Source organism: Cimex lectularius, unplaced genomic scaffold (assembly GCF_000648675.2).
Source record: "Cimex lectularius strain Harlan isolate CLEC.00 unplaced genomic scaffold, Clec_2.1 scaffold214, whole genome shotgun sequence".
Lineage (NCBI taxonomy): Eukaryota > Metazoa > Arthropoda > Insecta > Hemiptera > Cimicidae > Cimex > Cimex lectularius.
This window is the reverse complement of record NW_019392963.1, coordinates 380,934-396,053: the sequence shown is the minus strand read 5'-3', so window position 1 is coordinate 396,053 and position 15,120 is coordinate 380,934. Positions and strand designations below refer to the sequence as shown.

Sequence of the window (15,120 nt, the reverse complement as noted above, 5' to 3'; positions counted from 1 at the left end):
ACTATTAACTGGTCACTGGCATCTGAGAAAATATCTACATATCATGGACATATATAATGATGATTCCATCTGCAGATTATGTAATGAGGAGGAGGAGGAAACAGCCACCCATATCATCTTCGAATGCGAAGCAACAGTTAATGGAGATTTAACCTAACCTTCTGCCATCGGCCTTCTCACAATACATTCACGCTAATAAATTTACTCTCAATATACACAAAGAAACACAAAACAAGATATATATACAAAGTATTAAATGCAATAAAACAATCCTGTTTCCTCTAAAAATCTCAACAGGGAACCCAAATAATTGCTGCCGTGCTCAAGCACAATTCTCATATCGGTTGGCATTCTTCACACTCTCCAAGGACTGGCATCCTTCAATTAAATGGTACACATCAAGCAACCTTTCTCTACATGCTGGACACGTACACAGGTTTTGACCCAAACATAAGTGTCCATGTGTCAACCTCACATGGCCTATTCTTAATCATGTGAAGATAATCCCTCTCTCTTCTATGAGTCTGTTCCTCTGAGGGGCATTCATCGACAGTGCTCTTGATACGTAAGAGCTTCTCTGTCGATTGGTCCATCGAGTGGGCTGGATCACAGTGGTCATATTTGGTGATTGGGCCATTCAGCCCTTAATCATCTTGTCCAAAATTCAGATAAACACTAAATGATATGAACAAATTGTACATTTACAAGGATGACGCTCAATCTTAAAGCATTTTAATCATTATTTGTAATGTAAACACATTTATAATTTTTCTAATAATTAATTTAATTTTAATCATTATAATGAAGCGGTAGTAAAAAATTTAATCTTAAAGTATTTTATAAAACTTTGTTGAAGTAATTTACGTAGAATATCTAGTGCTCCATCACCCTTTACACCTATTATATAACTAACCTAATTGAGGATAGATGGGGTACTCAATATTCCATTATTGACCCTCTCACACTATAAATTCACGCTAATAAATTCACTCTCAACACACGCTAGGTGCACAAAACTATCATTACTATATACAATAGAACAACCCTGTTTCTTCCAAAAAACGTCACAATGGAGCCAGATATATCTGTAAATATTTGTAATTATAGATAAATAAATAAATTATTAATTGGTGTGTGAAGGTTCTAAAAGATCGAATCTCGCGCTCGTCGCTTGGGAAGTTGGGAAGGACCTGGCGCTGTGTAGCTGAAGCGCTGGACTGTGTAGAGATGAGCATCGAAGGGAAAATAAATAAATTTAAAAATAAATAAATAAAAAAAGTGATGTTGACTATAGTCTACACATCGATGGTTTTTTGAGTCCTCAAACCACAAATGCATACATTATTTTTTATGTGCCACTTTAGAAACATACGCTAATTTTTCAAACTTCGCCGTTTCTGAACCTTTGTTAGGAACTTGATTAATAAAAATTGTTTATTTTTTTCATAACATTTATTAGGAATTATTTTTGAGATGAGCATCGAAGAAAAAAATTACAATGAAACACTACCACATCTTCTCCGGAACGCAATTAAAAAACGTAGCTTTAAAGTAAATTTATCCTCTACGCGATTCCTGGTTTCCGAAATAATCTGTCCAGCTTTGGAAAATAATCGTTCAGAGGGAACAGATGTGCCACTAAGGCAACAAATTGAACAGCTCCTGACAGGTCACTTTTATATCAGAAGAATGTGGGTCATTCACTATTCACAAAAGTGAAAATTAGGAAAAACTGAAACAGTTTATAAAACATCGACAGCCCACCATCGATGGTCAAAAAACATCGACACAGCAACATAAATGTTGAAAACATCGAACACCGGTTGCCTACCGTTGATGTTTTCTAAATCGATGCTCATCCCTAGGACTGCGACTGTTATATCTGGCCAAACTGTCAAAAGTATGTACTCTGACTTGGTTTTCGTCGGGGTTTATTTTCGTCCTGAGGTGTTGTGTCATTGGGCTGGTTTGGGTTGCGGTATGCCGTTGGAAGAAACTCATGTGAATTTTGTCGGCTGACGATCTGGCATTGTCACGACATCGAAATGGAAAATGACGAGGACTACGAGCCAATTTTGGAGGTGCCGATTTAAAATTTTACACCATTTTTTTCATACAAAATAAAAGAACCACCAGTTTTTTGTTTAAATAAACGCAATCAACATGACTTTCATTCTATCAGTAGTTCTTGAATTTTACGCCCACTCAAAAAAATTGAGAAATTAAGATTAAATTATAACAGGTTGAAAATTTTCGAATTTAGAGATAAATTTCGTTTGCAACGTGTATTGGCAAACGTTTACCACGTAAACATTCTGCAGGCTAAATACTAAAGGCAAGGAGATTCGATCACAGGGATAAAGTTTAGCCTCCGTTAAGACCAAAGCATACCGAATGGTATCAAGCAACATATGTATGATTGGTGCAATGATTTGCACCATAATGGTAATGACCATGAGAAAAAAATGGCCCAGCTGTCGGACATAAGGGCTTTGAACAAATGATGCTAAACTCTTGGGTGCAGAGCAGTCGATGGCCAAAATCATCAAGGAAAAATGGATTTTCGGTTGTCATTAATTAGGACAAACGTGTTCTTCCCGATAATAAAGTAACGAATGTCATGCAGATTAAGCCTAACTTCTTGGCTCACCGACCTGAGTGGCCATGACAACTTCGCATTTCTCCGAGGATCAGGATATGGAACATCAAATTCCACTTTGCAAATTACAAAAACCCACAGAGAAAAGAACGAATCTTCGCGAGGTGAGCATCAGAAAAACAAAGCCTGTTATTAGACAAAGAAATAAACACACAAAAGGGGAAAAAAACAGACAATAGTATTTATTTTTCATAACTCAGTATTAAGATTAACAGCTGACTTAAAACATAAACACAATATTAATAACTTGTTGCTTACCTTTATAGAGTGTGACTAATCGTTTGTTCCTTAAAAACATGGTTTTAAGTCAAAAAGATCTCACCCGGGAGTTGCTTTGGCCAACGACAGACATAGTTTGCATTACATAGCCCATGTCTTGGGTATTCAGTGCTCTACCATTCATGATGGTCTACAGCAGTTTAGGGCCACCGATGTCGATGGAAGAGAAGATAGTAATCGACCACGATGTACGACAACTACAGGCAATCGTTTTATTGCTCTTACCATACTACAAAACTGTAATTTGACAGCTTCCTTGATTTGGTATATAATCAACAATAATTGGTCCATTATGTAAGGGTGTGCTTTAAAACAGACATCACAAGGCTTTGTGAGAATAGCCTAGTCTCTAGACTTCGTAAGTTCTCTACTACTGGAGAGGCATTGAGTAGAAAAGCGATTATTCGAAAATCAGCATCTTGCTTGGACACTTGAAAACACATAAACCCCCAGCATACCCAAGAGACTTGGTGGTCCCTGTAGCTATGTGGAGACATCCAACACAGTGATATTCACCCAGAATCAGGAAGACATGTTTATGAATATTGGAAGTAAGCCGATGTATATATCGTAATATATGCAACCATACATGGTACCACAACACAATATGCAGCTATAAATTTAGATTAATGAGGTGGCATTCAAACAATCATGCTGAGCTGTTGGTAATTCTAAAAACACTGGATTGGGTACAGACATCAAAGGAAACTTGCATCAACATTAGTAGCAATTCAGATGATCAGCAACCTAATCTCTTATCTGGAGACAGTCGAGTAAATTAGAAAGTCCCTACTTGACCTGAAAAGTGGAAGTGGGAACTGCAGTGGCTGAGTAGTTACGGTATTTGACTCGTATTTGCCACTCTAACGGTTCTTGGTTCGAATCCCTGCAGAGCCCATGGCTTTTTAATTGATTACAGTATGAAAAATGTATTTAAAGTGATTTGACCCCTCGTTCATGATACCAGATAGGTAGTTCTTAAAAAAAAAAAAAAAAAAAAAAAAAGCAATAGTTTTGGTATAGACTCATGCAGGACATTCAAGAAATGTACTGGCTGACAAGCTGGTAAAAGAGGCAGCAAGGAACATCACACTTGAAATAGATATTTGTAAAACTTCAGAAATGTATATATTCCAGAATCTAATGACAGAAGCTTTCACGACTGGGATTTGAAAAGAAATATATTAAATGTTTCACATGGTTGTGGCTGACTACCTGTTCTTTATCAAACAATCTGGGGGTAAACCAGTTTGGGATGTAGACATGAGGTTTGTGGCACTGATAAACGTGTATTTTGGATAAATAAATTGTTTTCAACTTTTTCTAAAAGTTAAATCAATTAGTTTTGCCAATCTGCCTTCAAAATGTTATGGCATTCATATAATTGTATTCTTTTGCTGTAATACAAGTCATTGTATAAACATGCCTCCATTTTACTGTTTTTAATTGTTTCATAAACATACCTCTATTTCAATAATCCATGAAAATGGTGGAAATGCGTACTTTGATTGGGTAAAAGGTTGTGCAGGAATCACAGGCAGCGAGGAGCAAAACTGCCAGAGGATCCATCCTTGGAACTTATGTCAAAGTTCCTAAATCAAGATTGTAAATTTTTAAAACCTGCTTCTTGAAACAATGAATAACAGGATGGACTCAGTTGTAGACCCACCAAAGGTTTTTTCCAAACTGAAAAAAAGAACGGAACTGGAAATACAAAACTTCTGACAGATCTGCAACACTTTTTTCTCATATTATAATAAGATAAAAAGCTATGGCTTATGCCGGGATTCGAACCCAGACTTTAGGATATGAAGTTTTTGTAACTTTACATTAATTTAGACCCTCCAGAATAAAACTTTGCTCTAGAAATTTGAAGACTAAGGCAAACTTAACTGGTCTATGCTTTTGACTTTTTTTTTAATTAATTAATTTTTTAAATTTTATTTTGTTTTTTATTTTATTATTGATTAAGTTTATTTTTACTCTTACAGGGAAGTGCGCTTTATATGCACCTAAAAGAAGTTAATTTTGATGGAATGGTTGAGACATTTTCTGCAAAGAAGGAGGTTCTCAAGTCAAACTTCAATAAAATTGATGACTATGAAGGAATGGAGGTAAATATTGTTAGTTCTTTTGTAATAAATATGCTTTATTTGTGTTCAGTATATGTACCAGCATCAAAATTAGGAAACATTCGACCTCATTGTCATTACAGGAACTAGGCTTCAAAATATGCAAATTACTTTTGGTTGTTGACAATCCTTGAATACCAGATAAGCTCTAGGGCATGTCATAGTTTTTTGCTAATAAATACATTCTCACTTAGGATACCGTACCATTGGTTATGCAGATGACCTGATAACAAACATAAAAGGGAATTTGATAGCACTCTGTCAAATAAGATGCAAAATGCCCTAAATGTTGTAGGAAGATGGGTTTAAACAAACTTTGACCAAAGTTACCACTTGAGCTATCGTGACTTCGATCCCCTCAGGCACTAACTTCCCATCTCCGTATTCTCGTCAAGCGGGCCACGAAAAATAGTGAGTTTAATGAATTAAATTGAAGTATACTTCACTAAAGCTCTATGTGGCCATTTCATTTTTCGCCGAGAATCCAATCCATGTCATTTTAAAAATGGCAAAAAGGAGGGAAAATTCAAAAGGTGGGGTTGAGATGGGAAGTTAGTGCCCGAGGGGATCAAAGTCACGATAGCTCAAGTGGTAGAGTAGTGGTGTATCAAACCGAAGGTCGTGGGTTCGAATCCCGCTCGTGAACTGACTTTTTTATCTCAACTTAAAAAAACCTTAATTAATTGAGTGTAATTAATGGATTACTTCTCCAAACCACCAATACATTGGTGATTGGTTGAAGAAGTTAGAGATTTCATTTTTCAGAAAAACAATGCAGAAAGTTTTTAGCAGATAGCTTGAGAACGGTTTTTCCAAATTATAAAAGGTTGTTTGCACTATTGAATTCAGCATCAAAAATGCTTTAAAAAAAATACATTGATACTAGTCATTTGAAATAGTTAAGCTCCTATTCATATTCTGCTATCCTGTAGAGTTAGATCAAAAGTTGTTGGTTCATGGGAGTCTCGGGATTTTTCCAAAAACACTCCAATACAAAAAAAAAAAAAAAAAAACCTTTTGATTAAATTTTATACATTTTTTCAGCTCTCTATCCCACAGGAGAATTACGAATTAACCAATTTGCTTCTACATAGTAACTTGATGCTTGAAGAAGATGCAGCTTATTTATATTCACTTGTCTCTACCCTCCAAATAAAACAGTGTCTACCTAGGTATGTATGAAGTAATATTCTTGCAAGTGTATTTCTATTTAACTAGTAAATTAATTGTGCAAATCTTGTTTTAAAATTAATATAAAAGACGAAAGCTTTTTGGCTAATCTGGTCTGATAGCGCAAAACAGTTTATTGCTTGAAAATAGGTTTTTACCTTGCCACCAATTGCTAAAACTGAAAAATTATTGAACAAAGCTTTAATAAAAAACATTAAGGTCAAATGTTTTGCCCCCACATAATTATAAAGATTGTTTTAAAATTGAGTACAATCCTTGTAAATAAACACAACATACTAGATCATTCAGTGATAACCTGAATTTAGGAGGAGGCGGCTAAGGCCAGAATGCCCCAACCTCCAGACATGACCACCGCTATCTGGCCATCTGACACTAAAAACATGATTAAACAAAAGTGGCAGTGTCGATGGACCTGATCGACATAGAAGCTATCATGTGTTAAAAGCACTGCAATGGCCCACAGAGAATCTGACTCAAACGAGAGGGATGGTTAGGGATGGTAATTATTTAAGAGTGAGTGCGAGTGTGAATCATTTTAAAACTGATGCGTTGGGGGCTGAAACGACCTAGTTGTTGATAGCTCTGTAGTCAGGTATGACTCCAGACTGCCCACACCCAAGGTGGGTGATTCTTGAGGCCTGCCTGTAATTTATTGTAAATTACAAAAGCTGGAATTGCTGGTGGACTGCAAGAAGTGATAGGCTGAACTCTGTACACGTACATATGTGTGTATGTGCATGTGCAGATTGGAGCATATAGAAATAATAACAATCAGTTTATCCATAATAAAAAAAAAAAATTGACACTACCATAACCTTTGTGTAATCATTTTTAAAAAGACTAAGTAGCAATGGTCTATATTGTGGTCTTGTTTTTCTTGTTCTTCTTACAGATGGAAACCAATGATTATACCAGGTGGTATACTGACGGTGGCTTGCTTGGCTTACTTAAAAATGAGGCAAAGAGTTCTTATGCTTCCAGTGATATTAGGTTCCATTACAGGATCATTAATTTATCTCAAACATATATACACCCGCAAACAAAAACTAAAAAGGCTAACCAAACTTCTATCAACATTAAATTCTGTTCTTTATTATATTAAAAAGAATATTAAACAGACACGAGAATTGGGTGCGAATATAGTCACAATGGAGTTCACAAGGTGCGTACAGATTCTATATAATATTTTTTGATTATAACCTGTTCAAATTATTCCAGTGCAAAGGATGATCCAGTTGCTGAAATGTATTATGAACGTACCAGAGAGCAAATAATTTCAGTTATGAAGGATTTAACATGTAATATCATCAATATTATATTGGCAACGAGAAAAACAACCCTGTCTTTTGGGTCAATCCTTTCAAAGTTTTCAGTTCTAAATATCCAACTGTTATCTTCCTTGACCGATGAGCAACTCGGTCTAAAGAAATTCGAGCATCCTACTGATTACAAGGATTCATTAAATATTGAATCTTTAGATGTAAGTGAGAATAATCATCACTTAAGACTGGATTTTCCTGCAGACAGCACCTTCCAAACATGCATAAAACTAACAACTCCTAAAAGCTAACAACTCTCGTTTAACCTATTATAAATTTTATTTACCTAAGAAATTACAATTAATTAAGGTTTTTAGTTGAGATGAAAAAAAGCTAATGGCACGAGAGGGATTCGAACCCACGACCTTCGGCTTGATACGCCGCTGCTCTACCACCTGAGCTATCGTGACCTCGATCCACTCGGACATCAACTCCCCATCTCAACCCCACGTTATGAGTTTTCCCTCCTTTTTTTACTTAAGAAAATCAACTCTTCATAAATAATCTGGATCTCGGTTTGGTCTGGATGAAAAAACAAATTCAATTATCTGCCAAGCTTTCAACATATTTTAAGGTCATCATCATTGCAAAAAAATCTTAAAGGTGCTTTCAAATTGATACAATTAAGTTTTTATTGTACTAGATGGTTTCAAATTTCTTTGATGACTGACTGAATGAAGATAACTTTTCTTCTGGTTCTGCTTTGCTCCCAGAAAAAAGACTGAGATAATGTTAATCAATAAAAATTATGTATTACACTTTACATTCATGCATAAAAAAATTAGGAGAAATGTAATTTTGTGCAGTAAACTCTAAAAACATGCAGTTTTGAATCAAAGAAACGTCCTTTCCATGATTCGAATTTCTCTCTTAGTTTCATTGGCCCTCATGTTACCCAGGTTTTTGGCTGTTTTTGCTCAAGGACATCCTTCCCTCTACCTAGTAATCCTTCCATCTACCTCACTGACTGGTTCTTCCAAGTCATTGAAGGGTCGGCGTCATCGCTGAAATACTTAATCCTTGCTTGTGTACCTCAGGGTTCAAGTAATCCTGATCCCCCCTTGAAACCTTCAACATCTCACCATACTGGAGCCTTTGTGTAAGAAGAGAATTCAACCCAGAAAAATTCACCCATTTAATAACGCCACCCTCTGAAAAAAAATCTGCTCATTTCAATGATATCCCTCTCCTAACTGTAAACTGTGCGGTATCAAGGACATTTACAAATGCTTGTGATACGATACAGAGTACTTTCACAACTTAATTACGAATGCTTTAACTTGCCACTTACAAACAAAAGGCTGCTTTATGATACCATAGTGAAGCCGATATTGACTTATGGACTGGACTGGGATTCAGCAAAACATCCCAATATCCATCGCATCCAAACTGCCCAATCCACAATCCTCAGAAAAATCCTTCATGCTCCATTTTGCGTCTAATGAAACAACCCATACAGACCTAAACATTCCTTTTGTCTAAGATGTAATCTGTTCCCGTTACCGCAAAGTTCATAACCCCCCCCCCCAACAATCATAAATCCTCAAATCCAAAAACTCAAACCGATGAATTCCCCTCAAACCCCCTTTCCGACTGAAGAGGTGATGGCTGCAAGATCTAACAAGTAAAAGTGATAGTGATACTAGTCTCCATTAAATAGAGAAAAAATTGTTTCTCATTGGCGTACTGCCAATGGGCAGTTTCTCCGCTCTTGTTTTGATTGTGTACATACATACATTGTTACTTGTTACCTAATTGAAGGTAGTTGTAATGAACTGTAAATAAAAAAAGTTTCATTGTAATCAGGGTTAGCAATAAAAAGATGCAATTGCACGGGAATCCGGTCTTTAATCATCACTAATGATTAATTATTACTTAACTATATTATTAATCAAATGAATTATTAAATTACAAAAAATATTACATATAATTATTTGTATATTTATTTTGGTGAATTTTTTGTTTGTTTTAGGTGCTGAAAAATATTTATATTTTAATTCAATCTGAATATCTAAAAATGATTGGGCTGTGTTTTACTTCTTTAGCAGAATCTTCAATCGACACAATTTTTACAACTCTTGATAAAGATTTTCAAAATTATTTTGTGATATTAGAAAAAATGAAACTTCAATATAATTGTAGTTTTCTGCCTAAACGATTGACTAAAGAATTGAACATTAAATCCAAAAAATTAGCTGATGGATGCCAAAAGTTGAAAATTTTCAATTCCTTATTAAGTGCCTTAATATTAGAATCAGATAATCTTGAATCGTATTTAGAAAAATATCCTGAAACAAGTAATAGTGATGTTCAAGCAAGTGTATGCCAGATAGACAAAAAATTAAACGACTGCACAGAATATTTTAAAGAAGTGAGCAACCATTTTCAAAGATCGAAATGTGTTAATAAATTGCAAGAACCTTCTGAACCGAGCATTTTGCAAAAAAATGAAGCAAACGATACAAAAATTATACAATTAGGCTATTCTGATTTTTCGGTACGCGATGTCGATAAAGTTTATTTATGTGTTAGTGAAGAGCGTGAGGAAAACGACGTAGATTGTTCAAATGATAATCCCGATGATGATAATTCACCCCAGCTCCCAGTTTTTGTTTTATCTGAGCTAAAACAGGCGTTAACAGTGAAGAAAGTCGAATTTCAACAACGAGAACTCGAAGCAGCACAGCGAAATAATATGAATGATGAATACGCTCAATTTTTATGTGATGAAAATCCTATTTTAAATAAATCATCTCAAAGTGCCAATAATAGGAAACAAAAAACCAATGAAAACCTGTCGACTGAATCAAATCTCAATTCAAATGTTCCAGCATATTCAAATGGAGCAATGTCCTTTCAAAAAATGGTCGCCTTGAAAGCTGTAAATACTTCATTAGCGTGGAATAACTGTCAAGATGAAGTAATTTACGATGAAAATAAGAGTGAAGAATATGAAGACTGCGAATAATGATGATTAATCAATTACAATTTTATACTTTTATGTCTTATTAAATTTATATACTGTAAAGAATAATAAAATATAAGTGAATCAGATTAATTAAATGTCAAAAGTTACACTATTGTAAGATTGCAAGAAAAATGGTTTTATAAAAATTATTTATCTAGTCATAATGTTTACCATTATTGTTTAACAAGTCAACAATAAATATTTTGATACATTTTTGTTTGATAAGCTAAATATATTGGGGTGAGTCAATAAAAATGACCTTTTTCAATTTCTTATTTATTAATTTAAAAAAATCCTTTCATGCCTTCCAATTTATTGTTAGTGTTATTGATTTAACCCTTCACGAGGTGCATAGCGGTACTGTGTATCACAATTTTTTTAAAATATTTATTTTGAATTCTTATTCCAATTTTGCCAAAAGTGGTTAGTATTTGTTTCAAGGACTGGGAGTGACAAGTTCAATTTTCTGCTTTTCCTCATCTCCGTTGCCACAGAGCCATTAAAGAGAAAACTCGCGTTTTCAGAGCTGCATGCCTCCTATTACAGCTCTTTGTTATTTTTCGTTAGGGATCACATTTTAATCTTTTTTTGGTCATAGCTATGATTTTAGTTGTATTTGATTTTTGAATTTATCGTTTTTTTACTTTTTAGGTTTGAAAATATGTATAACAAATCTTAAAGACTCTTGAAGGTCCTCTGATAAATATTGGAGTTTACAGGTTGTAGTGACAATGAAGCAGAAGAAATGATACTTTGACGATTGTAACAGCGAATCTGAGTAATCTGCCAGTGAAGATGAAGTAGAAGGAATGATGAAGACATGCATGTAGAAAATACCTGATTATACATTTTCCTTGGCAAAGATGATACATTTGGATAAGCAATCCAACTGCATTACCACATAAAACTCAAGCAAAAAATATATAAACTTTACCAGGTCCCATGGGAGTTGCGCAGGATTTACGTACAGAGTTTAATATATTTTTAAATTAAGTTTTAATTGAAATGTATGACGATACAGCACTTTTCACTAAAAACTACATCAATGTCAATAAAGGAAAAATGTGTAGAAAAAGAGAAAACCTATAAGAAACATGAATGAGCTAATGGCTGTTTTGGGGGTACTAAAAAAAGTAAAGTAATTCTTATCATACAGGAGGGCTTAACACCCAACTACACATCATGTGTCGTGTATGAGGGGTCAAATAATTGTACAATACATTTTTCATATAATCAATTAAAAAGGCATGGGTACCTAACCTTACCTAACCAGAACTGCTAGTGTGGCAATTTGGAAGTTCTTCCACTGTGATCCCCGTTTTGTGGGCATTTACTGGCAATATTTCTTTTTTATTTTATTTTCTTTTTTTATTTGGGGATGGGGGAGAGGTAACTCTCAATGTTTAGGATTGCTGGCTGAGGTTTAGGGTTGCTAGGAGGTAACGAGGCCACTATCTTTTTTAACATTACATTGATCCAGTGAAGTTGATCACACCTTGCATTCTTCTTCAGGTAAGTGATCATTTACCTAAGAAAATTGTGGAGTAAATGTTTCTTTAATTACTAATCATTATGAATAAAAAAGAAATAAAAACAACATTTATTTGATAAATGTCTAAACACTATTATTATTTATTAAAATTAAGTTAACCAAGTAGTAGGCTCTCCTGCTTGGCCAATTTTTTTAACGTACATCGAAGTTCATTATCATAATTGCTAACTTTACACAAACTTTCTTCATTTCTACAATCTTGACATGGTTAAAAATGTAGAATAAAAAAATAAATACATCATTTTTCAAAGACTAATAAGATGTAAATTGCAGCCTTTGTACCTTAAAGTTTGTACCTATCAATAAAAATCAATGCATTGAAAGTAATTATTTAAATTCTATCGTTTTAACTGTGAGTAATTTAAAAATAATAATTTTGGCAATAATACTAAACTGTATTACCGATAAACATTGTAACTTATTTCATTAAACATTTCATTGAACAAACATTTTCATCAAAATCAAACATTGTCATTAAACTTTGAACTTATTTAAAAAAACAAAATTATTTTATTTTTATTTGATATTTATATTATTTAATATCATCCTCAGACATGGATAGATTTTGTATCACGACTTCAATCGCCTTTGTAAGGGCAAAAACTAAGTTATGATGATTATGAAAATATTTTGTTACCCATAGTAAACAAAATATTGAATGCAATTTTATTTTTGCCCTTATTAAACCTATCAGTCTATCTCTATAATTATTGTTTTAATATAAAAAAAATTAGACATTGGATTTGTTTTTATGTAAGTAGTCCTTGCGAAATATTTGGTTCATAAACGCTCCAATATACGTCCTGATCCAGGTTGGTGGAATTGTTGTAAAAAAATACTGAAACAAAAAGACAAACAAAGCTGTTAAAATTAGGTCCATGCAAATTACATTTTTATTAGACTGAATCAGTTATTAAAATTTGCATTTCATTTGGTTAATTTTGATTGTAAATTATTGTAACCAAAATTGCTGTAGACCAGTGGCCAGTTGTTTTAGTCTTTGAAATTAAGTTTTCAGTCTCTTTACTTTTGAACTTAAGATTAAAATCTAGAAATTAAAAATAAATAATTCCCAGTAATTATTTATTATTAATAAATAATAATTATTTAATATTAAAAAATAAATACATCATTTTTCAAAGACTAATAAGATGTAAATTGCAGCCTTTGTACCTTAAAGTTTGTACCTATCAATAAAAATCAATGCATGATCATGTTGTTATAGGTAAATTTTGGTTGGTCCTTGGTGCAGACTTTCTTGCCAATGAAAATGATCAATAATGCAAATATAAATTAAAAACAAAAGTAGAGAGCACTAAAAATCTGTTTTTATATTTCAATCTAACCTGTATTCCATGTGCCCAGTATCCAGTCGAATGATTGACTTGGCCTAAAGTATTAATAGCATTTTCAGCATATATTTGGGCATTCGGTACAAAAAGGGAATTAGTCTGAAGCCTGTGGCTGAATGCATTCATTTTAGTATTGATGAAAAATGGGGAAAGGTGTTGGACGATAATACCATCTTTCTGGTACTCCACTTGCAACGCTTTTGAGAAACTTCTCACAAATGCCTGGAAAAAGTAAACATTTTCTAAATTTAAATAATTATTAAATATTTGCATGATGTCAAATACTGATGATGAGATGTGATTGTGATAGATTATGCTTTCTCCGTGTAGTCTGTGAGGTAATAAAGCTGTAATTTGGTCGTTACCAATCCTGGCCTGTCTATCTTCAGAATTTTAGTCTACACATGAGGATTGCAGTCTAGGATTGGATAAGACCAAATTACAATAAGATCAGAAATAAAATATATTATATTCTTTTAAATATGATATATGATTGATTAACTAAGCAAATACAAAAATCCAAAAGATCCATTCTAATGCAGTAAATTTTCTTATTTCTTTAAATCTGCTGGATTATAATATAATCTGATATAATATATAATGACAATATATAATTGTGTTGTATCATAAACCTTAGTTGCTGCATATACAGTCATTAGTGGCAGAGGTTGAAGTTCTGAACTCGATGAGACATTTACGATTGCTCCTCTATTCCTTGCTAACATTTGGGGCATTAAGATCCTTGTCATCATAGTTGTCGCCCCAACATTGATGTTTATGATGTCCCAAAGTTCTTGTTCAGGTACCTCGCCCAAATACATGGGATATGTGTATTGTTTGCCAACATTGTTAACTGTAAAGGAATCATTAATTTTAAGTTTACTATTTTTTTTAAACATTAGAAAAAACATTTTGATTTTTGGCATCAAGTGATATAATATTGAAGTCTCGTGTTATAAATAATAATTTTTATAAAATACTTATATAAATTTTAAAATGTCACCTAGGATTCCTACTGGCACTCCTTTTAGCTCTGTTTCAATGTTATAAAACACTGATTGCCCTTTGCTGAAGTCAACAGGTATGACTTTCGTCTTCACATGAAACCTAGTTTCTTTAAAACCCACAAAGTTAATAAAATTATAAACTAAAAAACTGTTACTATTCTTAGTTTTTATACAGTCACAATTTTAAATGATACAAGAATGCAGATATAAGGTTAAATTAAACAATACCAATATTGGATGAAAGTGCTGCTAATTTTTCAGGATTGCGACTGATAAGCACAAGATTTACATGTCGCTTTGCCAGTTCCATTGCATACGCCTTTCCTATGCCATCGGTACAGCCAGTTACAACTGTAAAACAAACAAATATATCAATTTCAACAAATGAAAATCAATCTCCACTAAAAAGCAACTATTTACACTGATATAATGGCTAAGACCGATTTAAAAAAGAATGAAAAAAAGTCCTGATAGAGAGAATATTACTTGAAAGCTGAGCAGAGGAATTCTTTCAAAATGGCCTTATCCTTGATTTTTAATATAAAATTAACTATTTAGAAATAAAATGGAAATAAATGGCTGATTATTGTTTGTCGAAAGTTTCACAATGACTTTATTTCAAAAATTTCACAGACACATATGTGCCTCTCTTTCTACTCTC

General features: G+C 33.4%; 2 protein-coding genes across 2 annotated transcripts in view; one reads left to right on the top strand and one right to left on the bottom strand.

The window, feature by feature from the left end:
- The first annotated feature begins 1,826 nt into the window (after positions 1 to 1,826).
- On the top strand, positions 1,827 to 10,819 carry LOC106671107. The gene is made up of 6 exons (XM_014401933.2): positions 1,827 to 2,081; positions 4,930 to 5,052; positions 6,115 to 6,242; positions 7,154 to 7,423; positions 7,480 to 7,741; positions 9,553 to 10,819. The coding sequence occupies exons 1-6, from the start codon at positions 2,046 to 2,048 to the stop codon at positions 10,546 to 10,548; spliced, it is 1,815 nt and encodes a 604-aa protein (XP_014257419.1). The 5' UTR covers positions 1,827 to 2,045; the 3' UTR covers positions 10,549 to 10,819.
- Positions 10,820 to 12,125: 1,306 nt separating this feature from the next.
- LOC106671099 (inactive hydroxysteroid dehydrogenase-like protein 1) overlaps positions 12,126 to 15,120 on the bottom strand; it is a 66,598-nt gene continuing 63,603 nt past the window's right edge. Inside the window, exons 2-6 of the mRNA XM_014401924.2 lie at positions 14,688 to 14,810; positions 14,456 to 14,566; positions 14,085 to 14,305; positions 13,447 to 13,674; positions 12,126 to 12,938 (exon numbers count right to left, since the gene is read on the bottom strand). Coding sequence (XP_014257410.1) covers positions 12,831 to 12,938; positions 13,447 to 13,674; positions 14,085 to 14,305; positions 14,456 to 14,566; positions 14,688 to 14,810 — 791 coding nt within the window. The 3' untranslated portion in view covers positions 12,126 to 12,830. The remainder of the gene's footprint in view (positions 12,939 to 13,446; positions 13,675 to 14,084; positions 14,306 to 14,455; positions 14,567 to 14,687; positions 14,811 to 15,120) is intronic.